The sequence below is a fragment of the Scatophagus argus genome, chromosome 19 (genome assembly GCF_020382885.2).
Source record: "Scatophagus argus isolate fScaArg1 chromosome 19, fScaArg1.pri, whole genome shotgun sequence".
Taxonomy (NCBI): domain Eukaryota; kingdom Metazoa; phylum Chordata; class Actinopteri; family Scatophagidae; genus Scatophagus; species Scatophagus argus.
In genome coordinates, this window is record NC_058511.1 from 14,459,061 (window position 1) to 14,486,787 (window position 27,727).

General features: G+C 39.1%; 2 protein-coding genes across 4 annotated transcripts; one reads left to right on the top strand and one right to left on the bottom strand.

The window, feature by feature from the left end:
* Nucleotides 1-318: 318 nt before the first annotated feature.
* On the top strand, nucleotides 319-15,032 carry mmut (methylmalonyl CoA mutase). Of its 2 annotated transcripts, none has more exons than XM_046373292.1 (13): nucleotides 319-440; nucleotides 1,329-1,761; nucleotides 2,541-2,908; nucleotides 3,012-3,169; nucleotides 6,074-6,245; nucleotides 6,393-6,641; nucleotides 6,805-6,916; nucleotides 7,889-8,004; nucleotides 9,459-9,574; nucleotides 10,899-11,030; nucleotides 11,143-11,290; nucleotides 13,041-13,208; nucleotides 14,032-15,032. In XM_046373292.1, exons 2-13 carry the CDS (start codon nucleotides 1,365-1,367, stop codon nucleotides 14,158-14,160), a joined length of 2,265 nt encoding a protein of 754 aa, XP_046229248.1. In that variant the 5' UTR covers nucleotides 319-440; nucleotides 1,329-1,364; the 3' UTR covers nucleotides 14,161-15,032. The 2 variants fall into 2 exon arrangements, with proteins under 2 accessions (XP_046229248.1, XP_046229247.1); XM_046373291.1 differs by lacking the exon at nucleotides 319-440 and adding an exon at nucleotides 612-635.
* A 2,916-nt stretch (nucleotides 15,033-17,948) lies between these two features.
* On the bottom strand, nucleotides 17,949-27,727 carry opn8b (opsin 8, group member b). 2 transcript variants are annotated; one of them, XM_046373294.1, is made up of 4 exons: nucleotides 27,155-27,727; nucleotides 22,930-23,223; nucleotides 22,013-22,341; nucleotides 17,949-20,041 (listed from the first exon to the last, which is right to left on the bottom strand). In XM_046373294.1, exons 1-4 carry the CDS (start codon nucleotides 27,222-27,224, stop codon nucleotides 19,718-19,720), a joined length of 1,017 nt encoding a protein of 338 aa, XP_046229250.1. In that variant the 5' UTR covers nucleotides 27,225-27,727; the 3' UTR covers nucleotides 17,949-19,717. The 2 variants fall into 2 exon arrangements, with proteins under 2 accessions (XP_046229250.1, XP_046229249.1); XM_046373293.1 differs by having other exon boundaries at nucleotides 22,013-22,344.

A 27,727-nucleotide genomic window follows, 5' to 3' on the forward strand; every position in this document is an offset into this window, starting at 1 on the left:
AATGAGTGATAATAGAAAGAACAAACTAATGTTTTGACAGCAGGTTTTACAGGGACCTCCGCTCCAATATTTCATAGTGGAAAGATTTCTGAAATTGCATAACAACGTAATAAACTACAGCTGATTAAGTATTATTCATAGTACTAATACCGCTAGTTTAAGTATACTGTGATTAATAACACAACGTAAATGGAATTAACATTATGGTAAATTCAGTAACACGCTATGTAACTGCAGTAACTGGAGTGTACTGACAGTAGCTGGAATAGCTTATCTCTACGAAATGCAACAATCTTGAATTTAATATTTACTTCCGGTGTTGTAGGTCAAAGGTTATCCATTGACTGTAGCATGCGATTGGCTGACTCTTAATGTTATGAAACTCTATTGGACAGACCAACACACGCCTTTCGACAGTCTGAAAGAGCACAAGAGACAAGGTCAGAAATGTATCTTAAAACGTGTAAAAATGTGTACTGTGAAATATAATTACGTTGCTAGAAAAAGCCTCATGCTAGCGGACATCCATTTGATCCTTCAAACGAATAATAATACTTCCAGCTAGGTTATTTAGCTAACATTTACGGTTAGCTAACGTGCTCAGCAGCGCAACTATACTTTTCTTAACATAAACAGTACGTCAAAATTAACCTACACATGTTGCATTTTTACTGTTTTTTTTCCACAGGGTTTTAATCCTGTCCCTCTTTTGAGTTTTATAAAAGATGACATCAGGGTAGTTGAGCTAGTCAGCCACATCACATTGCTAAATCGGCTAATGTTCGCTGCCAAAAGTTAACGTTAAACCAATGTTATCTGTCAAGAGAAAATATCAGAAGCTATAGCTGCTTGCTGTTTCAGGTGAAACATTCCCGAACTATGACATATTACTTTTAATATAACCGACTGAGCACACAGAGATGCAGTGCCAAACATTATAGCTCATCGTCATTCTGAATATTGATCATGGCAGTTTGTTAGAAAAGTTTGTGTTGGACCTTACGTTAATCATCCAGACAGAAAGAACAATAGAGGATGTGAGCAAGCAGGATATCGATGCTAAAATGTATTTACTGTAAGAAACTCTTCTTGGTGGGTGACATCCACATCACGAATGGTCAGATTGTCTTCTGCCTCTCAGCTAAGCAGCATTAACATGCCAGCTTTTGGGGGATCTGTAACATTGCAACATCTCCATAGAAGATAAAACATGATGTACTGGTGTTTAGTCCATATGTGTCCATCACTAGCACATCCCTGTCATATGCTAACATGCAACCATTGTAAATATTCACCACTTAATATCTGTTCCTCATCATCTTCCTCAGGTGATCCATGTGCATCTGATTGAGTCAACAGTAAGCATGCTGACAGCACAGAGGGCGTGTGCAGCGATGGCTGTCCGGCACCTGGTTAGAGCTTCTGTGTCCGCAGCACACACACACCGTTCCCTGATCCACACTTCCCTACCGTGTCAGGACCAGGTAGAACTGCATCCCGAATGGGCCAGCCTGGCTAAGAAGCAGCTGAAGGGGAAGAACCCACAAGATCTGATTTGGCACACACCTGAGGGACTTGACATCAAGCCTGTGTACACCCAAGCAGACTCAGCTGGCAGGGCTGATGAATTGCCAGGGGTGTTTCCGTACACTAGGGGGCCCTATCCCACCATGTACACCTACAGACCTTGGACTATAAGGCAGTATGCTGGTTTTAGTACTGTGGAGGAGAGCAACAAGTTCTATAAAGATAACATCAAAGGTACGTTTTATCAGAAATACATTAGAAATTTTGGCTTGAAATGGTGTGGTGTGTGTTCACCTTGCATGTAAAGTCAATAGCTATTCATTGTTACATCTCCAAAGGACGTGGCAGTTTAGTTGCGGTAGCAGTTCAAGTGTTAGCGAGAGATAGACTATACTACACTCCACTCTTCAGCCAAACTCCCTCTGAAATACTTTATTACACCAGAGGCTACACTTATAATATAGAATAATTAAAGACTAGCTTAAAAAAGATTTAAAGACTAGAATTACTTGTAGGGTCATATATGTGTCATCTCAAAAACTACTTGATGAGTTTTAATCTTTTAGGTCACTTAAGCTAGCAAGGGTCAACCCCAAATACTTTTTATTCAAATCTACAGTTACTTAATCCTAATGAAAATGCCCTCTTTTATCCCTTGATAATCTGAGTGAAAGGCCATTTTGTTTTGAGAAGTATGCAGCAATTTAGAAGTCTACAGCAAATCTTCAAGAGTACGCCTCCTCTGGTAATCAGCAAGGTGAAATAACACAAAGAGGACACCTTGTGCTTGTGTAAATTCACCGTTCGGTGGTGCTTTAGTGGAGGCACAAGACAAATTATTCGAACATATAAAAATTTGATTCAATAGATGTCTTATGGTTGTTTTTTGTGTGTGTCTGTTGATGTTTTCAGTCATATTTTTCTCAAATTTTCTCTGAGCTTCAAACTATGACTCCAATTTTTATATCCCCCACTTTCCTAAAGACTCTAATCCACTGTCTCTTCTGTTTCAGCTGGACAGCAGGGTCTCTCCGTGGCTTTTGACCTCCCTACGCACCGCGGCTATGACTCAGACAACCCCCGAGTCCACGGAGATGTCGGCATGGCTGGAGTTGCTATAGACACAGTTGAAGACATGAAGATGCTTTTTGATGGAATCCCGCTGGAGAAGATGTCTGTTTCAATGACCATGAATGGAGCTGTTATCCCTGTGTTGGCGATGTTCATTGTGACTGGAGAGGAGCAGGGCGTGCCTAAAGCCAAGCTAACTGGCACCATTCAGAATGATATTTTGAAGGAGTTTATGGTACGCAACACCTATATTTTCCCCCCGGAACCTTCCATGCACGCCATTGCCGACATCTTTGCTTATACCTCCAAGGTATGCACTGCTTAAGGGTTACTTAATTCGTCTTCTTGTATGGTGCTAATATACCTATCATATGGGAAGACTCACTGATTTTTATGACTTTCCATGTCACCAGCACATGCCCAAATTCAACTCCATATCCATCAGTGGCTACCATCTTCAGGAAGCTGGAGCCGATGCCATCCTGGAAGTAGCCTACACCATTGCGAATGGCCTCGAGTACTGCCGCACTGGTCTAAAAGCAGGTTTAACCATTGATGAGTTTGCCCCAAGGTACGAAATATATTGGTTTTATCAAGGGTGGAGGAGACCAGTTTTGATGTACATATTTCACAGCTAGGGCTGACTAATGTATTTTCAAATATGATTCCATTTTAAATTTCCCAAATGCACACATCAATATCATATCACAAAGGTCTGCAGTATTACTCCCAATATTTATGAAGGTATTAACACTTGAGCTGGAGCTGTGATGAAGGTCATAATGAAGGTCATATACCCCCTTCGCAAAGCTGCGTATTCTGTGAAACTTCCTTGATGAAATTTAGTCTCAAAATACAGTTTTTGTAATTTTTTTAAGGTGTTCCATCGCTGAAATCGCATAACGCCATCACAGTGTCCAGTATGTTTATCACACACTTCACATTTTCTCACGAAGCCCCTCTCAAAGCTGAACTCCTGTCACATACATACATACTTTCCAGCAACCAAGCTGGAGAAAAGAGAGATACCATTGAATGGTAAATGTGCTCCTGCTGTATATTAAATAAATGATGTCATAAGCTGTCCTGTTTGAAACTGCAACAGACAAAAATCCTACAAATAAAGCCAAAAATAATCCTGAGATAAAGCATGTCAACCATGACACCTTCCTCTAAGGTGTGACTTGGCTCTTAGCACCACCAATGTCAGTAGATGGTGTCGCTGATTGAATTCGACCGTGACTACTTTCACTTTACACCCAATTTTTCTCAGAGATGTTTTTTTTGTCTGTGATCTGGTATTCAATTTCTCGTGTAAACTGCTGTTGGATGAGCCGCTGATCATCCAAAATGATGAGATGTTGCCTCCAGTCAGTCAATAATTATCCAGTTAATTATTTCACTCAATGTTCTGTTAAGGACAAAACTCCCAAGCACTAAACCATAATTATGATTTTATCTATAATGTTTTTTTTATGAATTAGCATGCAGTTTCAGTCAGATGGAAAAGGCAGCTAGTCAAACTAAACACTTCTCGTAGTAATGTATACAAATGCTTCACGCTGAGAACAACACAAATGGTTTCATTTCGATGTAATATAAAGTAGAAAGAGGTAAATGAGATAAAGATGGACCAAGACACTACATCTTGGGCCTTGTTTCTTCACACGTCCAACATTTTTGCTGTGATTCACTTCTTGTTTCTCTCTAGAGAATAAACAAAGTTGTCAGTCCTTTGGTTGATTCATAGACTGACGTTTTCCTGTCCACGTTAAACTACAATCCTGATCTTTCAGGGACAGCTGCTGTAGAGGGCAGCTGGTCTTTTCAGGCAATGACAAAAGCGTGTCACTTTACCAGTCCTTCCCTCTGTTCATTTCTTTTTCCTGGCGTTGTAGTTCCATTATCTCCTTCTGCTATTTTTTTCTTCCACTGACTTCCAATTACTCAGATAATAGCAGAGTTAGATGTCCATTCAGTCTTCATTCTTGTCCGTCTTGACCATCTCCACGTAGTGACTTCAGAGTCTTTACAGACAGCCACACTGAATCCATACAGATGAGAAGTCACTCAGTTGTGTGAAATGGAGGGTTTTCAACCGTATTTTTTCTTTTTTCTGTTTTTCATTGACCAGTGCTTCCCCTTAATGTTGACATTGTTATTGTGATGTCATCCTTTTGCACTTAAAGAGCAACTTTGGACATCCATTGTGATTAATTACATGTTGGCTGTGCAACAGCACCATAATTACTTTTCGGTCTCTTCCATTTAAAGGTTTATCTTTACTTATCTTTCCATTATCGCTATCAGAGATTGGATGCTTGAGGCTGTTTGAGAGTTTAAAATCTGATATATGCATATTGACTAGTCCTCTTCTTCTTCTTTTTTTTTTTTTTTTTTTAAATTAATCACATTTACATTTAATTTTATGTTTCTTTTTTTAAGGATTGTGACCACACTATGCTCCAAGTAGGACAATTTACTTTTGAAAAATAACATTGTGCTCTCCGGTGGACGGTCTGAGATTAGATTACATCTAACACATTTTGCACACATAAGCTAGAAGCGGTTTGAAAGTGACAAAAAAGAAAAAAAAAACTCAAAATCTGATCTTTTTTGCCCACTGTTCACATTCATCTTTGTATATGACCTGTATCTGACATCAGTGTGAACAGATGTGTAGCATGACTCCACATTTACAACAGTAGATAAGAACAACAGAATATGCCATTGATGACAGTCCATCATCAAAATGAGTGAAATAGTGTTGCAGGCATTTATTGTTTGAATTCTTTGCTGTGGTCACAGTAGGGTGGTGAACGTAAAGCATCAGGAAAAAAAGTCATTGATTGAAACATCTTCCCATAAATCTAAATTTAGAGCCCTCCTGTCTCCCAGTTGTCAAACTGCGATCATCCATATTTGATTTTGTCCATCACCGCTGACAGGTTGATGAATAGTGATGTAACAGGGATGTGAGCATGCTCAGTGTGAGAAGAGCACATGAATTCTGATCTGTTCGCACGGCTGTCATATCAGCAGGAATCACATGGTACGTGTCTGAGTCTGGAGCACGTATGAAAGTGGCCCGAATCACAGTGTGCTTTGTGCTGTTTACACTGTCATGAAAAAAAGAAAAACAGAACTGAGTCACATAGATCTGATTTGAGCCACTTTTTTCCTGCAGTGTGAACATTAGATTGAACACTTAACACTGAGCTTGGATGATGTTTACCTTCATTTTCTGCCATCTTCCATCTCTTTGTAATGATGGTCTTGATTGGGTGAAGATACCTTAGAGATATAAAGCATAATGAGACATAAAGTGCCTTTTTAGGTCATGTTGTTTGATACTCCAGTTGTGCTGGGCCTCTGTGAATACAACAGACTGATTTTGTGCAAAATTGCTGTTGTTTTCAGCCAATTTTAAATAACTTATTTCTCTTTTTTGACATTTTTTTGTGTGTGCTGTTAGATTGTCATTCTTCTGGGGTATTGGGATGAATTTCTACATGGAAATTGCCAAGCTGAGGGCAGGCAGGAGGTTATGGGCCACACTCATTAAAGAGAACTTCCAGCCTAAGAATGCCAAGTCCCTCCTCCTTCGCACACACTGCCAGACTTCAGGCTGGTCTCTCACCGAACAAGTAAATATTAGTTGTGGTTTGAAAGTGTTTAAAATGTTCAGGGATAAATACTTACTTCATTTGAGCAGGATTAGAAGGAATGAAAAATTGTTAGCATTTTACAATCAAACACGCAAACAAACTTTCCCCTGTGAACCATCTTCGTAGGATCCCTACAACAATGTGATCCGTACGGTGATTGAGGCCATGGCAGCTGTCTTTGGGGGGACACAGTCACTCCACACCAACTCGTTCGATGAGGCCTTGGGCTTGCCTACAGTGAAGAGCGCTCGCATTGCCAGGAACACCCAGATCATCATCCAGGAAGAATCAGGCATCCCCAAAGTGGCTGACCCCTGGGGAGGCTCACACATGATGGAGGCTCTCACAGATGACATCTACAACACAGCTTTGAAGGTTAGTCATGAGGACTTTAATTGACTCAGACTTAAATGTAATATACAGCTAAATATGGTTGTCGGTTTCGGTCGAGTAATTGTGATTCCACACAAGTGAAATGTAGAAGTAATCCATCATCACAGGATCAAATCTTTGACAGCCCGTGTTTTCCTTTGCGTAGTTCATTAAAGACATTGAAGACATGGGAGGTATGGCAAAGGCTGTGGCAGAGGGCATTCCAAAACTTCGTATTGAGGAGTGTGCTGCTCGCAGACAGGCCCGCATTGACTCAGGTATTGTAGAAATATATCATGTGCTCATTGCCTTAAGGCCTCTCATTCTTTCAGCCTTTTATCTACTAGCTCTGCATTAAGTACTGAATGCTCTCGTTCTTAAGTTTTGAGATCACTTAAAATGTATTACTCCCTCATCGGTAATGGTCGAATTTCTCTTCAAATTTTAACATCAGATATTTGTTTCATTCCTAACCTGCCCATTGTGTGAGATGGCACAGACTTTCCCATGTTGCTTTCAAAAGGTGGCCTTCCCTGCCTTCCAACACCCCAGTGAGCCAGATAAAATTATGACGTAAATGTGAAAATGAACATTTTAAAAAAAAAAAAGATAAACTTGTGCCCAACATTGGGTAGTAGTGCTCTGCTTCGCCTTGAATGTTGCTGTTCAGCTTCTGACTGTTAAAATGCTGGTCCAGTATAAATTTTATTTACGCCTGTTGTACATTCTTGTTGAGCCTTGTTAGACCCCGAGGACTTGAACAAAATGCAAAAACGATTTACTCTAGATCCTGTCACAGTATAGCCTTTCCCTGTAGTCTCCTGATGCCTACTCATTGATATTTAGTGATTTTCTGGTTCACCCTGGCTTCATATCTTGCCTCTTTTTTCTTTCACTTCAGATGGGCTATGGATTGTTATTGACCATGTTAAGCTCCTAGAGAATTAGGCTCCTGTCTGCTCTCTGTGTATGTTTGAGGTCTCTTTAGGTAGTAATTACTGATTCCATTAATTATTTAACCTTTTATTGTTTTTTTTATTTTGGAGGAGAAAACAAGGTGAAACAAATGATTTGGTTTAAACCTGAAACCTCCTCTCATGTTGGCTTTTTAAAAATTGATTGAAATGCTTGCTTTCTACAGCTCCCTGCCAGAGGACACATCGAAAAGCCCCTGATTCTGCTACCCTGAACCACTGCGAACCACAATCCTGTGGATTCAATTAACTTTTGGCAATGTTCTTTTTTTTCAGGATCCGAGGTCATTGTTGGGGTGAACAAGTACCGCTTAGAAAAAGAGGAGACTGTGGAGGTGCTGGCTATAGATAATACTGCTGTACGTGAGAAACAGATTGAAAAACTGAAAAAGGTCAGTGTTCCTTTGAGAATTGATTTCTTCTAGACAACACTGTAAACTTATCACTGTTGGGTTTTGATCTTTTGGTTAGACAAATGAACAAATGAGACACTTGAAGACACTAACTTGGACCCTGGGAATTTAGGATGGAAAATTTTATGCATCTTTTGGGTTTTCCGTTCTCATAAACGCTATATTTTAGGAGCTTTTTGCAGGAGTTTCTTCACATTTGACACAATTGTCAACTTTGATTGATTAGTATTTGGTGGCCAGAGGTCACTGTGAACTCACAAAACACAGAAGGGGAGACTGTGACTACATTTCACATTTGCTCAGATGCTGAACTGGTGACTGTAATCTTGGGACACCCTGATTAGAATTTGGTGGTCCAAGGTCACTGTGACTTCACAAGAAACATTTTGAGTCATAACTCAAGAATTCCTGCACTAATTATGACAAAATGTCACCCAATTATCTATAAAATGATGAAGTGATGACATTTTACATACAAAAGGTCAAAGGTTAACTTCTGTGTGACGTGATAATGTTTTCTGTCTGTTATTTAACACCGTATCTCAGGAACAGAAGGAAAGACTTTGACCATATTTCACATTTGGTCAGATGCTGAACTAGTGACTGTAATCTTGATTGTCCACCTTGAAACTGTGCTGATTGTATAGATCTTCTGTGTGAAGCTTCCACGTTTTAGAATCAGAGAACTGTTAGTGCAGCTGCAGGGCCTTAGAAATTCCAGGCCATTTTTTTTTGTAATATGTTTTAATTTTTATCGTATTTTGATGAGATTTTGAAACTATGAAACTATTGTTATTAAAATACATTATAAGGACAGAAGTATTGGGACACATCTCTTTATTGCTGAATTAAGTTGTGGTATGGGACTATTTTTCAGTTGGTGGGCTGGGTTTGTGAAGTGGAACGGAGATCGCGAGCCAGAACTTTTTGTCCAACATCAGTGTCTGACCTCACTATTGCACTTCAAAATCTTGTATAAAGCCTTCCCAGAAGATTGGAATCTATTGCAGCTGCAACTGGAAGACCAACTCTGTCCTAATACTTTTGTCTATATAGTGTATCAACATGACCCCAAAAACTTCTTTCAGAACTCTACCAGGCGGTGCAAAATAGACAAAAACATTGTTTTTTAGACTAAACACAGGCGCAACTAGCAAACCCAGTTAATACTGGCTGCATTCCATTCAGTTTTGTCAGTTTGCAGGTCCTGTTATTGTGATACTATGCATGCTGGCTGACTAAAATGGAACAGCTGTATCACCAGTGTTATCAGTACCACCAGTCCTTTTCCTGCTGTGACAAGTCAAAACATCTGCTGTAAGAAAGGTCTGCAAGCCTTTTGTTTTCATTCATCTGTGCTGAAGAGTGCTTAACTGTCCATAGTGAATTCTGTCAGCAGGGCATGTTCGTGACACCTTCTTTCTCTGTTGCAGGTGAGACAGAGTCGTGACCCTGAGGCAGCGAAGAAGTGCCTGGCAGCCATCGAGGAGTGTGCTCGAACCAGGGAGGGCAACCTTTTAGCCCTGGCTGTGGAGGCAGCACGAGCCAGGTCAAAAGTCTCATTGTTACTATAAACACCGCTCACATGTCTGTGTGACTCCAATTTCAAATGCTAAATGTGATTGTCAGAATGTTTCCTTCCTTTTCTGTATTGTTTATTAAACTCTGTCACCAAGATGTTCTCATAATACAGATGAATTCTATTAAACAGTGTAGCTATTTAGAAATACTGCTCACCATTTTGAAAATGTGCTGTCTTGCTTAACATGCATACACCAGATAGTAATCCTTATGGTATTTTTCTATGTGTGCTTGTGGTCAGTATTTCTTCATACTCACACTGTCATGTGGCGTCTGATGCCAGTCAAACCAAGTCATCAGAGACAATGTGGCAAATGTTTTTTTTCTTTTTGCACTTTAGTGAAATAACTTTATAGTTCAGTGTCTTAAGCCTGTGAATATTCTCATTCATCCAGGTCATGGTTATCTCAAGGAAATTCAATCGAATGCAACTGGACTTAGAGGCTTCATCAGTTCATGCTCGCTTGACTAGGCTGGGACTAGTTCAGTGTCTTAAGATAATCTCTTAAAATAAGTCTCTATCTAAAGTCCATATATTTAAATAATCATTTTATAATTCTGTCTTTCTGTAGTTTTTGAGAATTAGCCCCCAGTTTTGAGAATTAGCAAGGTTATCAATGTAGGAAGCCACCAGACAGCTTTGCCAAAAACAGTAATTTTACTTCTTAGTACACTGAAGTTGCTGTTCTACTTCTGCCTTGATTGGTTGGTTGGTTGGTTGGTTTGTGTTATTGTGTGACTTTGGTGAATCTGAACTAATCTTGTAAAACACAGATATCACAAAATAACACCAAACAATTCAGGGTAGCAACAGACCAGCAAAATTACTTTTATTGTTAAAGGAGTCTGTAGACTTCAGTTCTCCATTGGAAAAGGCTATCAGACCGCTAAGTAAATCAGTGAAAATACTGTAAATGTAATATACTCTTAACTGATGTAGATTTTCCTAGGAGGGCCTTTGAAATGTGAAATGTCTTACTTGGTGTATCAAATGATCCTACAATTTTACTACCAGTAGACCTTTATGCCATTTTAATATAATTTGCTTCATACTTTCATACATGACAGTGGACACTACCATAAACGTATATAATCAAGCATGCTGCAATAGAATGTGAAAATAAATGTGAAATCTCGTAGTGAAAAAGCAGGGACGTTTGCATTTTGTTTATTAAGTGGGGATTGCTCGACGTTGGAAGAAAATGAATAACTGCATCGACTTGCCTTTGTTTGTTGTCACCGTAAAGTGAAAACATGGTGAGAACTATGGCGTCTGCTCTTTTCGTTTTCAGATGTTCAGTTGGTGAGATAACTGATGCCATGAAGGCAGTGTTTGGTGAACACAAGGCCAGTACCAGGATGGTGAGCGGTGCTTACCGCAGCGAGTTCGGGGAGCACGAAGAGATCACCTTGGCTCACAAAAGGTAGAAAATAAACCCAGTCACCTTCTTTGCTTTCATTATTCATGGGTTAATTGCTCAAGTTACATGAGGCTTACCTGCTGATTTGTTTTTGTTTTTTTTTTTTACATCTCAGAGTTGCAGACTTTAAGAAGCATGAGGGCAGGAACCCTCGACTCCTGGTGGCAAAGATGGGGCAGGATGGTCATGACAGGGGTGCCAAAGTCATTGCCACAGGGTTTGCTGACCTGGGCTTTGATGTGGACATCGGACCACTGTTTCAGGTCAGTGTCCATCAGTAAAATGGAGCTTCACGTCTGCTGCCGGGGACATTTTAAAGATAAAGATAACTACAAGACACAGGATTTGTGCCAATAGGGGTGACTCTACCTTTTAAGTAAGGGGTGCTCGCATGAACTGCTGGTGGAAAAATACCTCAATACATACATTTAAGCAGTTTAGGTCAGTGCTTTAGAAATAATTGGAAATGCCTAAAATGTTAAAACATAGTTATGATGAAAAGTAATAGATTCAAGTGAAATATTAGTTTTAGTTTTGATCTACAATAGATGGAGCCTTTTGACTCTTAATGGTGAAATTCATTTTAACTTTTATAAGACTTTTTTCCATTGGTAAAATGCCATAACATTTGGAGTGACCTCTATCAGAATACCTCTCTACCTGGAAGTGCAAAACGGGCAAAAACTGACATTTAGACTTTATTTTTGATGAATTTTAACACAAAATTCACCCAGATGAGCTGAGATTCTGGTGTCAGACATAATACAGTATCATGTTGGTGGATCAGCGCGGTGTGTGTTGTTAACGACACAGCTGCCTTTTCCTTCTTCCTCATTATGTGCATAATGACATACTCTGTCGCTTTAATTCCTCAACCCTTTGATCATACGGCCTAGTGCTATGCACTGCCTCTGGTAGTTAATAAATAAGTAATAAAATAAATCACGGAATGGTGGGTGTTATGTTAAATGTTATGTTATGAAATGTAGTTTTGCAAAATCTAAAACATCGGAGACACAGTTGGGAATACTTGACAAACGGCATCTTTACTCTCTAAGCAAACAAGTCACAAGTGTTAAAACGTACTGAAGCCTGCAAGAAATTAAACGGCTGGTTTGCTTTGAACCTGCTTTACAAGCCACAGGCGCCTATGATTACATGATTAGTAATATATACAGTATTATACAGTAGTTTTCTACTCATTTATGGTACAATTGTTTTTAATTGGAGCAGTTGAATGAAGAACAAACACAGTTGTTTGGCTTTACTTCGTGATGATGGTATTTTGCACTACATTATATTGCTTATTTTTTTCTGCTTCTGCGCTGACCATAGCTGAGACCGGAGCTCCGTACATCTGCACATCCCATTCTCATGAACATTGTCTCAGAAATGCCTTGAAATTTGGCACACATATTCACTTGGCCTCATTGATGAACTGATTAGAATTTGGTGGTCCAAGGTCACTGTGACTTCACAAGAAACATTTTGAGTCATAACTCAAGAATTTCTGCACTAATTATGAGAAAATGTCACCCAATTATCTATAAAATGATTAAGTGATGACATTTTACATACAAAAGGTCAAAGGTTAACTTCTGTGTGACGTGATAATGTTTTCTGTCTGTTATTTAACACCGTATCTCAGGAAAGACTTTGACCATATTTGACCATAGCATCTGACATATGGTCAGATGCTAAACTGGTGACTCTAATCTTGATTGTGCACCTTGAAACTGTGCTGATTGTGTAGATCTTCTGTGCTGCTGGGTTGAAGATGTGTGTGAAGCTTCCACATTTTAGAATCAGTCCATGTTTGAAGCCTTGTTAGTCCACCACAAGCTCACTGGTTTTTCCTGATATTGCTTTTCATCTGATTGTGACAAAGCTCTCTGTGAATCACTATATATGTTATATGAGCCGCCGAGATATGCAACAGCCAGGTGAAAATTCTAGTTTTCCTCACTCTGAGTTGTGTGTTGTTTGTCTTATATCCGACTGCCGGGTGAACAGACTCCCCTTGAGGTTGCTCAGCAGGCGGTCGATGCAGATGTTCACTGTGTCGGGGTCAGCACTCTTGCTGCAGGACACAAGACTCTTGTCCCAGAGCTCATAAAGGAACTGCACAAGCTCAACAGGCCAGATATCCTGGTCATCTGTGGAGGCGTTATCCCACCACAGGTAACAATTGATCCTTCATGATGATCATTTGGTTGACTTTGAGAACCCCCCCCCCCCCCCCCCCCCCACACACACACACACACAAACACACAAAATATTAAGTAGACCCCTGTCCTTCTCTTTGGCAGTCCACAGCAACAGCAGAAGCTTCTTTTCTTTATTTTTTATTGAATTTTATTTGTGCATGATTGAAAGTCTGGCCACGAATGTGTGTGTGTGTGTGAGAGAGAGAGTAAGTAAGTACTGTCTTTGAAGATTTGCTGTAATCCAGCTTTCGAGTAGGACACACTTACAGCTTATTTCACATTGGCAAGCTAACATTTTAAGGTAAGGTAGGTAAGTTTCAAAGTCAGTAAAAGCATCACATTTTCTTTCAGTAAATGAAAGAGACTCCGGATTATGTCTTCACATGAGCCTTAGAAAGGCTGTGTGAGTTGCTGGTGTCACTCTGATTACAACCCCCCCCCACAGTGAGCGGGGATTCATGTTGATTTTATGTGGACAAAGGATTAATCTGTCATCATGAGGATCCCCATGATTCAACATTATACAGCATAATTACCATTACTGCACTATAGGAATTCTTTGATTACATCTAGTCTCATTTCCTGTCATTCTGTTCCTGTCAAGCTTAGTGTTTTGTCTGCAGAATGCATTTCATACCTATTCTTTCGGTGATACTTCCAGTTGAATGAGCCCCAGCATAATTACCATACCATAATCACAGAGACTGTGCACATCAGTCTTTCCATATAGGCTTAAAACTGAATTGCTCATGATTTGCTGTTCATATAAACTGTGTTCCACCTCTGTGCAAATGCAGGACTATGAGTTCTTGTACCAGAGCGGTGTGTGCGCCATCTTTGGCCCAGGGACGAGGATTCCACAAGCTGCAGTGGAGGTTATTGACAACATTGAGAAGAGCCTGGAAAACATCCGCCAGGCCATGTGATTTAAAAAAAAAAAAACTCAAAACAAAACAAAAAGCATCTTAAAGAGCTCTATTCATATTGTATCCAAAACAAAGTCACAACACAACGTGGGAGCTCTCTGAGTAAAATCTGTTTGACGTGTTATGTAAGATTGCAGAAGAAAGCATGTCATTCCCCACTGTGAGAATACAACATGTACAGCAGATAAAGCTGATTAAAAACCTCTTGGGGTGTCTTGACTGTGTTAGCACTGCATTCTCTGTATATCAGCTTTGATTTGAATTACTAATAGTGTCCTCACAGTTTGCCATTTACACAGTGCTTAGATTTGTTAATTGACGGTATCACTCTGTCACACGTAGCGTCTTCAGTTGGATAAATGGTGATTTTATTTATTCCTTCACTCTTTGAGTAATTAATTCATGCCTATGCATAAATTCCATTGGTTACAGGGTTCTGAAAGTTCTGTGAAGGATCAGAAATACTTTTTGACATAAATCAGACTATTTTAGGACTGTGACCCACACTTTACAAACAGTAAGTCATGCACTACATAATAGTGCCTTGTGATAAATAGTTTGGCTTGAGATTAGCAGAGCAGAGCATTTTTTAAAAAACATTACAGCACAGTGCTACTGCAAATGTAATGCTTTTATTGTGAAATCTGTGTCTAATTTGAAAACAGACCGACATTCACTTCAAAGCAAACCTTCCTTACTTCTGCCTTTATGTTAATGGTTATTATGATTTAGAACTTTAGAAGAGGTGAAGCTTCCAAGAAAAAAAAAAACAAACAAACGTGAAACAGTGATTGCAATTTACGAAATATTTTTCTACATGTGATAGAGAATCAAGCTCTCTTGGTCTAAATAAAGTATCAGAACTTTTGAAACGTGACTCATGTCTGTAGATTATGTGAAATGCGGCAGCTTTTTCAGAGATGTTCAGTCGCTTTTGGAAACCAGTAGATTATTTCAGTGTATTCTTTTTTTTTTAAATCTGGTAAGCTACATGTCAATTTTTTCTGAACTGAATGGTAATAAACTAATCTATTGAGAGTTCATTAAAATTGAGAGGATTATCTGTTTTGACGCTGTTGTGACATTGACAAAATTGCAATAATTGGTTTGAAGAAGGTGGAGCATATGTGCTTCTACGAGACTGTGACCCTTGTACCAGTATTCCATGAAGATACTGCATGTAGAGTGAAATACAGCATGACAGCAAAGACGCAGTACCAACTCTCTCACTGAGCTTACATGAAACAACTGCATATAAATTAGCTAGATAGCAAAATACCTGCTTTCTTTCAGGTGGGAAAATAATAAAGAAAATTATAATTATTAATAATGGATGGATGCACCCATAGAAAAAGTCTAAAATCATCAGTGAATGTAGTTTAATTATCTCTTTTTATTCTCCAGAGGATGTCAGCTGCATACTAACTGTATGGAAATTTTACTATGTGAAAGTTATGCAAATTTTCACACTGACATTTTAGACGGATAGATTATAGACATTGTCATCCTTTGTACCCTGAGCTCTGACTGTCTTCACATGAAGATTAATTTAACATAGACTTAAATGTCAGAATACAAAAAGCCCTTTTATTATTAGTATTATGAAGGTGACTACATACAGTTGTGACTGGCTGAAATTCAGGATGAAAATCACTCTTTCCCAACTATACACAGCCCTGACCATTTTTTTTTCAAATACAGAAGTTGGAAGTTGGAAATATAATTGACTGATTTTATTTTATTTATTTATTTAAGAAGGGCCCTGCACAACACAACCGCTGAACCAGAGTTGTGTTACTAATTTACATCTGTGGTCCCTGGGCAGGAAAAAACAAAACAATTACATTACAGACAATACAATAAAAATATGGGCAAAACGTACAGAGTGCATCACATATAAAACAATTGAACATTACACATACATTACATAGCCTCCATGTTGGGAAACAGTTGTCTCCATTCAAAGGTTTAGATGAATGATCACGTGACTGGTTTGCCTCGAGCCATTTGATGTTTTAAAAATACTGAAGCGGAATTGAGAGTCGATTATAAAATGCTGACTGTCCAAAAGCACTTTTCCTAATTTTAACCAAGCAGTCAGCTGACTGATGCCCTGATCTCCCCAGCACTTTTGTCTAAGGTGTGTTAGCAGAAGATCATGAATTCAGTTATACAACAGGCTCAAATCTGCAAAATAAAACTGTCCAAGTCAATAAAATATACTTTTGAATGATGGTACAATAGCAATAAATTTCATTTGTAGTTTTATTTTACTTGATATATGAGGGCTATCTGTACCAACAACAGGACAAATCAGGGGATAAAGTAATTATTATAGCAATACATTCCATATCCATATAGGCGCTGAATTGATTTTCTTTGCAGTAAGTTTAGTGCTTAAGCAGTCCACCATCCATGCCCAATTTTCAGTCTTTCCTAAAGACATTACATCCCAGTACTATGCAGTGTTGAGTAATGAATCTGTTGGCTCTTTAGACAAGCACAGAAAATCAAGGTTCAGGTTTGTAAGTAATTTTTTGAGTTGCTCGGTTTTTGAAGAGAAAAGTTTAAATGTCCCCCAAGTCATCTTTAATTTTTTTTTAATGCATGGATTCCACAAAATCTTCATGTGATTTTGTGATTTTTTTTTTTTTTTTTTTGGAATAGCTGAAAATTACATTAAATGTAAGCAATCACAGAGTGAGCTCACGTTTTAGGGATAAGTGAGTGTGCAATAGGCAGTGGATTATTGGCACATTGTTGGAGAGTCTCAGTCATGGAAATAGCCTTAGGACTGACAGTTAATTAAAGAGCGTGGTCTAGACCTGCTCTAATTGGAAAGTGCCGTGAGACAACTGTTGTTGTGTTTTGGCGCTATATAAATAAACTGAATTGAAATTGAATGACTTTGTCTGATGAAAGTATCAGGGGACATGGGTGCACTACAGCTGGAATTAGGTCCTGGATGTGGGTGCCGTCTGCAAGAAAGAGGGTGATGGCTGATTATCCTCCGTAGCTTTTAAGATGGTTTTCCTCTCCCCATGGATCCCAGCTGCTTTGCCACAGAAGTCCGTTTCCAACATTTAATATCATAATAAAGTGGAGAACTGGCTCCGTGGATCTGAAGTAGTGACATGACGTCTGTTTAGCCTCTGCTGCTGTGTGTTTGTTGCCCAACACCAACACAGTGATAAAATCAGGAAAATACCAACGTAACTAATCACAACAGCTTTCTGTGCAAAGTGAGCATTTGCTTTTGTTTGGCTTAAAAACAAAATTGAGTTTGTCAACATGTGATTTGAGATTAGCAGCCTCTACACCTGCAGTCCCTGCCGCAGGTGTGCACTGCCATCTGCTCTCTTTTACTATCAACTGCAATAGTGATGCTATCATGGTGTATTCATTGTCCACTAATTGTTATTGTATCAGTCAGCGTTTATTTTCAAACAAGACAAATGACTTGTGCACATGAATATTCTACATTCACACATTTTAGAAATGTTATAATTTAACACTGTTAAAACAAAAATAAAAAACAAAAATGTGACACAACAAAATCCACAAACTAAAAATATTTGATATCTGAAAGGGAGAGATATGTGCTACAGGAGCTACTGCTGCTGCTGTGTATAAAACAACATCCCTGAGCAAAGCAGGAAATGGACAGTTTTCTCTTAAGCATAAGACTGTACATGAGGTGAACTGATTACCATCATGATTTGTACACAGTATTCAGTAGGAAAACTTCATAAATACCCTGGTGACATGAAAATAAGCTACACTCTAAAAGAGCTTTTTTCACAGTTCACAAAGTTGAAAATAAAGGATTTAAAACACCTTAGTGTATCTTAAAATAAATTAAATGAAAGGCCAAAAATAACAATGAATATATCCCACTAACAAGTACTGACTGTGAAGTCAAAGCATGAGGTATTTGTTTGCGCCTTAGAACTTTGTTGTTGACAAAACAATCCCAACTCCAGGTCCTCTTATGTGTTTGTTCTGGCACATTTAACTACATCATGTGGTTCTCATTTGTAGACTGAATTTGTCCAGTTGCTGTGGAACTGTAGGTGTTACATTTGATGATTCTGAGCACTTACAGGACTTCTTATTCAGACTGACTTAATGTTTCACGGTTCATCATAACTGAGTAAATTTGGCCTCCTAACGAGTACTGTGTGATAGGGTAGTAAGCTCCAGGACAAGTGAATCAGTAGACCTTGAGCTGAGACTGTTTCCTCAACTGCTGTTTTGCTCTTCTTCGTCTTCTTTGGTTTTTATGGATGGTTTGTACTCAGAGCAATGGATTGAAAATAAACTTCGATTCTCGTATCTTATCCTAAAGCTAATCTAAACACTCTAATAAAACTATCCTACTCAGTCTAGGCTCTGAGAGGCCTGAAATTCTCTCCTAGTAGCCCCTGCACTTCCTCTCCAATGTTTTCCACAATATCAAAAAACTTCATTTTTTGTGCAGCAAAGCTCCATATCTGTTCTTCTATTTGTTCTACTATTTCCACTCTGATTGATTCTCTGATTGCCACCAGCAGCCTGTTAGTTTAGTTTAGCAAAAAGCCTCTAAGGCCTCTAATCTAAGGGTCAAAAAATATGCCAACGAGTACCTCTAAAGCTCATTAAATAACACCTTTGCTAATTTGTACAAAAATTCAAGTGACCGTACAATAAAAATGACAACTTCCCCTCTGTTTGCAGTCTCTTTGCTATCTTTGCAAGGCTAACGGGTTCCAGGCTATAGCTTCTTTCTTACACAAACGTGACAAAGGTGTCAATTTTCTTATCTGTCAAGACACCAAGGAACATCTGCAACATTTGTTAGAAGAACAAATTCTATTTATTGTTTTGTTGTTGTTTATTGTTAATAAAAATATAAAATGATGATAGCTTTTCACTTCACTCTCATTCTAAGCAACATTCAGAGTATTGCAAAAAATGATAGGAGATGTAAGTATACATCCTTTAGACAAGGTAAACATGGACAATAGGCGACTTTTACAAATATTTTTAGAGGCAGACTTAGGAAACACTGTTTTTCTGCTGTCACTTCATTAAAACACCTAACACATGCAATAATTACATTTTTCCTGGAATAACATCATCAATCTTTTTTTTTTTTTCTTCTAGAAAATACTGATGTCAAGAAAATTATCAAGAAGTATTGATTCAAATAATAAAGTATTTATCACAGATTGAGCTGAAGCAAAATAAACATCTTTTTTTCTGTGTTTTTCTGTACAACCTCTGGTTTATAATGTGTTAAGATATGCGCTTTTCTTAAATCCTTGTGGCTGACAAAGCACTTTTGCCTCTTTCACATGTTGTTCATTCCACACTGAATAGGACAGTTTGTTATGCTGCTTGCTATGTTAATATAACAGCATTACCTATCCTGATAATGTTTGTGAGGTTACACACTATGACACCACAACTTTTTCCACAAATAACAGCGCAAAAGTCTTTGTTGAAGAAGTCTTTCCTCTCACGCATATCCCAAAAAAGTCTTTCAATCCCAAATCACTGACTTTGACTCAGAGATCTAATGCAAAGCACACCGTGCTTCTAGTCTGGTCTTGATGTCTGTACTAACCATATAAACGCTGTTGTCATTGATGCTGTTGGAGACTTGGCATGAATTAGAGCCAGTGCACAACCAGCGCAGCTGCTTTACCTCCCTTTTGAAGCTCTTGCTGAAGATGTAGTAGATCATAGGATTGTATACAGTCGAGCTCTTTGCAAACATGCATGGCAGGAGACTGACTTCAGGCGGGATGGTGCTACTGTCTTGGAAAACAGACCACAGACTTACCAGTCCATAGGGCGCCCAGCAGCCTATGAAGCCTACACTGATCAGCATAGCGACCTGCAACAGAACAGGAAGATTGAGTCAATATAAATCACACAAGATCTCAGAAAATAAAAACCTGTCTTGAACATAAGCAGGAATTTGGCATATGAGCCCCACTGACCAACCAATACCTGTCAATATTTACAGGTGTGTGCAAAGTAAATTTTCAAAGCAACTTCCATATTCTGAAATGAATTCTAAACTAACTCTTGTACTCCTCTTTGATGTTCTGATGGTTTGCATGTTGATAAAGGTGATTTCTCCAGCTACAGCTGTATGCCCACACTGTGAACAGAACATACACATGCTTGACAAATGTTTTGTCTCATTGGCTGTTACCATATCCACATTGTTTATTCAGTTTGGACAAGACTGCAAATTAACTTCATCTAGAAGCCCTATTTACATCTGTTGCATTTCTTTTTTCTTTTTTTTTTTTTGTCTGCTGTGAATATGTTTACGTGCATTGTCCTCGTTAAGTATACAATCCAAACAGTAATTAAAATCCACAAATAAGCCAACATTTGACAGATGTCTGCAGGTCCTGGGACAACATACACAGAACAAGTCTGTTTTTATATGAGTTGCATGAATTGCAGTTGTATAGTCCCTGTTTTTTTCAGCAACTAGGGAACTCGTCATAGATACACTACATAGACAAAAGTATTCAGGTGTGGTATGGGGCTGTGTTTCAGGGGTTGGGCTTGGCCCCTTACTTCCAACGAAGGGGAATCTTAGTGCTTCAGTGCCAAGACATTTTGGACAATGCTGTGCTTCCAACTTTGTGCCAACAGTTTGGGGAAGGCCCTTTTCTATTCCAGCATGACTGTGCTCCAGTGTACAAAGCAAAGTCCATGAAGACATGGTTGGATGAGTTTGATGTGGAAGAACTTGTCTGGTTTTGGGCACTCTTGCACAGAACCCTGATCTCAACTCCATCCAATGTCTTTGGGATGAACTGGAACAGAAATTATTTGCCAGGCCTTTTCATTCAACATTGCTCTACTGCATAAATGCATAAATGGGCTAAAATTCCTACAGAAACAGTCCAAAATCTTATGGAAAGCCTTTTTGGAAGAGTGGAAGCTGTTAGAACAATATTAACTCTATATTAATGTCTGTATAATATAGAAGTAAACCATGCATGTATAACAAGGGTCAATGGGAAAAGTTTTTCTTCACAGTTTCCCAAGCTTCCTAACATTGACGACACGATGCTCTTTGTGGCTGAGAGTTGTTAATTCATTTTAATTTGTATTTATGATATGATGTCAGGTGGTCCCCATACTTTTGTCTATGTAGTGTATATCTGTTTCATAAAACAAAAAAGTTAAACTTAAATAACTTTTGGTCAGTTTTCCTCTAAACCAGTGATTCCCAACCAGGAGTACTTGTACCCAGGGCGGCATTGCATATGCCAAATTGGCTAAACTAAAGAAAATAATAATAATAATAAAAAAAGAGATTTGATCTACAAAAGAAAATGATAATAATAATAATTATACACACAATTTACCAAACAAGCAGAGTTCTAAACAGATAAATGGTTGAAATTGAAAAGAAGTAATAATTATCTGAAAGTAATGAATAAATTGTTAAAATAGCAAAAAGAAATAGATAAATGGTTGAAATGTCTATTGTATTCCCCCACAATAACAAGTCACTACTAGCTTATTATTTGTATTAGATAAACAACCACTGTGTATCTTTGGTTTTGCAATATCTAGCAAGATGCTGTCTCATCATTTTTCTCTTGGACTGCAACCTTGACTTAGTAGAGAGGCTTGTATACTCCAGTGATCCTAACAGCTAAACCAGATGGAGTTTTATACCAACAACAGGTTGGACCAAACCGAACAGGTCAAGGGTAAGGAGACTGACAAAGCCTCCAAGAACAAACCAGTGTTGAAATGTTTCAAGGCAACCTATACTGAGAGTAACTAAACTTATAAAAATAGAGTTTTCTCATCAGAAAGAGTCACTTACTATCAACAGTCTTCGATGGAGCTTGATAGTGTTGGGGACTATGTTGCCGTTGTTCATCATCTTTTTGTAGGTGAAATATAGCTTGATGGCAATGCCAAAGTAGCAGCAGATGATGATGACAGAAGGTGCAACAAAGTTGAAGGAGAACATGGAGATGACAAAAGAGAACCCCTGATTTTTCATTTGTCCCCAGGCAAGAGAGCAGGACAGGCCGAAGGGCTCCGGGCCATACCGCCCCCAGCCCAGAATTGGAAACAGAGCCCAGATCAGAGCATAGAGCCAGATCCATATGCACATGATCTTCACCTTCTTCCAGCTGATCTTCTCATCTGCTGAGAAAAATAAAAAGGTTGATTTTTTTTCTTGATTCTTTGCTGTTTAAACATGCTGTGCAGTACGTTATGACAGGTGGCTCTTTATTAAGGCACTCAAACAGAGCAGCTTACATTTTATACAAAAGGGAGAAGCTACATTCCTTTTTTCCCCAAATGACATGTAAATTGCAAAGATTAAAGCAAGTCCACAGGACTGAGTCACACCACCATACTGTAGGGGTCTATGGAGAAGATTACAATAAGGCATGAAAAAGACAAATGTGAAAGGACTTGTCATTAATATTCTCCATTTGTAAAATACAAAATCCATTTACATTCTGATCTACAGTAATCACCGGTTGCTATAGAAAGGTGTCAAAACACAAAGTACATCGCAATTTGTTGCGTATGGGGCTGCACAGCCACAGACCAGTCAGGGTGCTCATGCTGGCTCATGTCCTGACCTTTGACCACCCATCTCTGACTACCTTCCACATGCTTGTTTTCCTTATTACATGACATTTATGCATTTATGCATTCTAGCAATTTCCTGGTTACAAATCTCAAAATTTTTTTATCAGTTTCAAGCCCTGAATTACTCACTTGGAGACTGCAGATTGAGGGACACAATGAAACGCACTATGGCCAAGATAGTCAGGTTCATGATGCTGGCGACACCAAAGAGGAACCCAGCCAGGCCATAATATATACAGGTTACATCTCCCCCAAGCCAGCGGTGGCTCCAGGCAGAGGCCACAGCCAGAGGATACATGGCAACAGATGCCCCCAGATCCGTCACTGCCAGATTCACACACAGCAGCTCTGGCGGCTTCATCTTCGATGACCTTTTAATTGCCATGATGATAACTAGCAGGTTTCCAATGATGGAGAGAAGAGCTGAAACATACAGGAGGAGGAAAAAAGGATAAAAAGTAGTTTGAGTGATGATGTGAAAACTACATCGATAAAATCAGAAAAGACAAATGTAAAACACATTTTAACCATTTTTTTTTTAAATTGCATACAAGATGCATCTCTATGGTTAATAACATGACATTTTTCCTTTCATGTATGAATTATTTTGCTGAGACCCTATGGTTTTCCACCAAACACAAAACAGCACAGAGCTTTAATTCCAGGCTTTTCTTGTTTTTTTCTCAACACAATTATGACATCACTACAAATAATAACTGATATGCCAGAGACAGGCAAGGGGCACTCTGTAACTTGTTTAAGGCATAAATCGAAGAGCTCATTTATACAGAGATAGGAAATACAGTCAGTCTCATTAACAGAGTAAACACGCTACCCTCAGTGTTGGACTGAAGAGGCAGACAGCATGGACAGTTTCATTAGTAATGTGTGGAACATAACCCTGGGGATTTACACCTCCTCTCAAAAAGCCAGCCTGTCTGAAGGATAAGCTTTATGACATCTGCTGGTCACACCAGCACAGTAAAATCTGCACGTTTTTTTCACAGTTGAGCTTTACGAATGACATTTTAGACTGTTTTACCTTTCCTGTGGTGTACATAGTGTTTTTTTCAGTTTTTTCAGTCAGTTTATTGAGATGGCAGTCAGAATCAGAGTGAAAAAGAACATTTCTGAACATTTATCAGACCCAAACATAATATGAGGTGTGTAAAGAGGGTACAGATCAGTAGTGTGTATAATGTATGTATGGGTGAGTGAAAATGTGGTGTAATGAGTTTAAAGAAAAGACAACAGTCTGGTAAAATGGTTCCGAAACATTTAGTTTATACTTGATAGTTAGATTAGGAAGATGGAGACTCTGTCCTCATTCTTACCTAAGATTCAACAGTGGTCTAATGATACATTATTGACTAGAAAGGGATTACGCGAGAGATGGGGTGAGTAGAAGGAATAGCGGGGGGGGGGGTTGAGGGAGACGAATGAGGGATTGACAGGTAGATAGATATGGGCACAGAGAGACAAGTACACACTGCCAAACTGCCCTTCACTGACACATCAGCTAAAAGCAGCCAAAACCCTCCCATAAAAACAAAATGAATCTACACAAATACTGTATGTACTGTATGTATGCACTGTATGAATTCAATTTTTTACCTTAAGGCAGGCTGAGACTTTTCATACTGGTCTGCATTACTGACCTGCACAAAATCATAAAGGGATTTAGATTTGTGTATGCTAGACTAAAGGGATTGTATGAAAGTTATTAGGGGGCAGAGGGAGTGAAAAAAAGGAAGACAGCATTGTTATTTTTCTTTTGTTTGTTTTGTTTGTTTGTTTGTTTAGCCTGACCATATTTTTGAGAGAGCAGGAGATGACCAATTATACCAAACAGGTGCTAACGATTCAGTTTCACATGTCGATTTCACATGTACGTTGAAACACAGTCATTAACTGAAACAGAAACAGCTGTGTAGGAGGCTTTAAACTGGGAGAGGAACAGCCAAACTCTGCTCCTAAGGTGAGGTTGTGGAAGACAGTTTCATGTCACAGGTCATACGCCACGGCAAGACTGAGCACAGCAACAAGACACAAAGTAGTTTTACTGCATCAGCAAAGTCTCTCCCTGACAAAGATTTCAAAGCAGACTGGTGTTTCAAGGTGTGTTCAAGCTCTTTTGAAGAAGCACAAACAAACAGGTAACGTTGGGGATCGTAGATGCAGCGGTCGGCCAAGGGAACTTAGTGCAGCAGATGAAAAATACATCAAGCTTATTTCCCTTCAAAATCAGAAGATGTCCAGCCATGCCATCAGCTCAGAACTGGCAGAAGCCAGTGGGACCCTGGTACACCCATCTACTGTCTGGAGAAGTCTGGTCAGAAGTGGTGATGACCGCAGCAGAACGCAGTTTGTTTGCAGAAGGGCTGGAGAGCAGTACGATAATGAGTGTCGGCAGGCAACAGTGAAGCATAGTGGAGCAACTTTGGACCTGCATTTCTGCAACTGGGGTTGGAGGTCTGATCAGGATTAATGGTGTCCTCAATGCTGAGAAATACAGGCATCAACAAGGCGTATGATTGGCACCAAATTTATTCTGTCATTAAGAACTATCTTCAGCATAAAGAAGAACAAGAAGTCCTGGAAGTGACGCTACGCCCCCACAGAGCCTTGATCTCAACATCATCGAGTCTGTCTGGGATTACATGAAGAGACAGAAGGATCTGAGGAAGCCTACATCCACAGAAGATCTGTGGTTAGTTCTGCAAGACGTTTGGAACAACCTACCAGCCGAATCCCTTCAAAAACTGTGTGCAAGTGTACCTAGAAGAATTGATGCTGTTTTGAAGGCAAATACTGATTTGATTTTAAAATTCTCTTCTGTTCATTCACTGCATTTGTTAATTGATGAAAATAAACTAGTAACACATCAATTTTTAAAAGCATTCTTAGTTCACAGCATTTTTTCACACCTGCCTAAAACTTTTGCACAGTACTGTATTTCTTTCTACATTCACATTATCACTGAGAAAATTCAACCTTGTGTGTTAGGTACGAGCATGTTAAAGAAAAACCATCATTTTCAATTTAAAGAATTGGATAAGGCAATAATCCTCAATACCGATTTCCTTTAATAAAAATGAGATAATAACAACAGAAAGACATGCACTGGCAAAGTGTGAAATAATGATGTATGTCTCAGTAACCTTCATTACTGTGAAATATTGAGAATATGGCTTTCATCAGATAATGTATTTTACACAGGAATCAAACACTGTACATATATACACATACATGAATTATTTCTGCAAAGTATATCAGCTAATTATAACTTTAATGTCATAAAGCAATTCTGTCCTCCTGTCTGCACACTCTGATTATTGGCCAGTTCACACAGCATGTTTGACCAAATCCACTATAATCCATCTTTTATTATGCCCTGTAAATCTAACAATCTTCCTTTGGTTGTCGAGTAGATACACAGCCTTATGATAAACTTCCAAACAGATATTATCTGTGAAACAGAAGGAGGATGTCTGCAGTGCCAGAGAAGAGAGCAGCCCTGTGGAGGAAGGATCACTCTCTGTATGAGAATGAGCTGCACAAGATTAAGCTTGGCAGTACTGTCACATATGTCATGTTGCCATCAATGTGACATGCATACATACGGCATGACAGTTAAAATATCTCACAGCATGAGCATTTAAGTGAGGCTGAAACACCCTGCTGCCAGTGTGCTTGAGAGGATAACATTCACTAATTGCTCATCTTCTTTTTAGACTCCTTCTTTTATGTCTTTTCACTTCGTAACTTAACTCAAGCACCATATGAACACTGCATACTGCCATCATATGTTATATGAAGACTACTGATTTCAATTTATTCTCTGGTACTCTAACGTTAAATCATGACCACTGCGTGCCTCGCGTGAACGTCTTATAATGTAATGGTTAATGTTGTGGGAAGCCTGTTGTGATTGTGTGTTGTGATCCATTTTAATTATACAATTAATAACACCTGAGAGTGAGCTTCTCAAATGATGCATTTCTGCACGTCTCCCGTTTCGCTGACAACTTTTTAAGTTTTAGATGAGGGAGAAAACACCAGAAAACATGCAGGAGAGACTTTTCTTTCATGCATAAAATAGAATTTTACCCATTTTCCTTTATTCCTGGTCCAACAGCCTTTGCACCACTGCGAGAGAGCTGATCTACGTTAAATTGAATAGCTCAATTTAGTCCTCTTTCATCCTATTTCCAAATCTCAAAATCTTGGGGAGGAATTTCGTTCAGTATGCCTGCGTTTTTCAGTCACGCACAAATAAGCCAAGCGGGGATGCAAAGCGCTCCAACAACTTCTTAGCCCACACATCACTACCTCAAGCCTACGCCCAGCTTACCTACAACCAGCAGGTAACACCCTGTTCCGATGTCCAGCGCTGGTGACAAAGTGGAGGTGTACATATCCATCGGGGCCGTGAGGAACACAGAAGAAAGATAGAAAGGGTGTCAGTGAAGAACTGGTGCGTCTTCATGAGAGGACGGAAGTCAAAAAGTGCTGCTGCTCATGCGTTCCGGTGTCAAGTCCATCTGTAAGCTACTCAAGTACGGGGGAGCAAAGAGGTTCATCTGCTCCATCTGAACCGTGCAGCCTTAAGGCAATAGGTGCGTCGCCAGGGAGATGGCGTGTCAGAGCAAGGCTACCATCCAACGCCTCCACTGCTGCTGTGGGGCTGCGTGGAAGACTCCTGAGCTCACACAAGTGATAAAGAGGAGAGGAACATCTTGAAGTGCTGACAAACTGCGCATTTGTCAGAATGTAAGAAAAAAAAAACTGGAAAAAATGTAGCAAATTGATGTAAAATAAATGACATGAGGAAGTATTCGTTCGTTAAATAAAACAGTGATTTTGGATTTAGTAGTTTAGATGGTCCCAGTGCCCTATGGATAATCATGCGATAGGCTCTATTTTA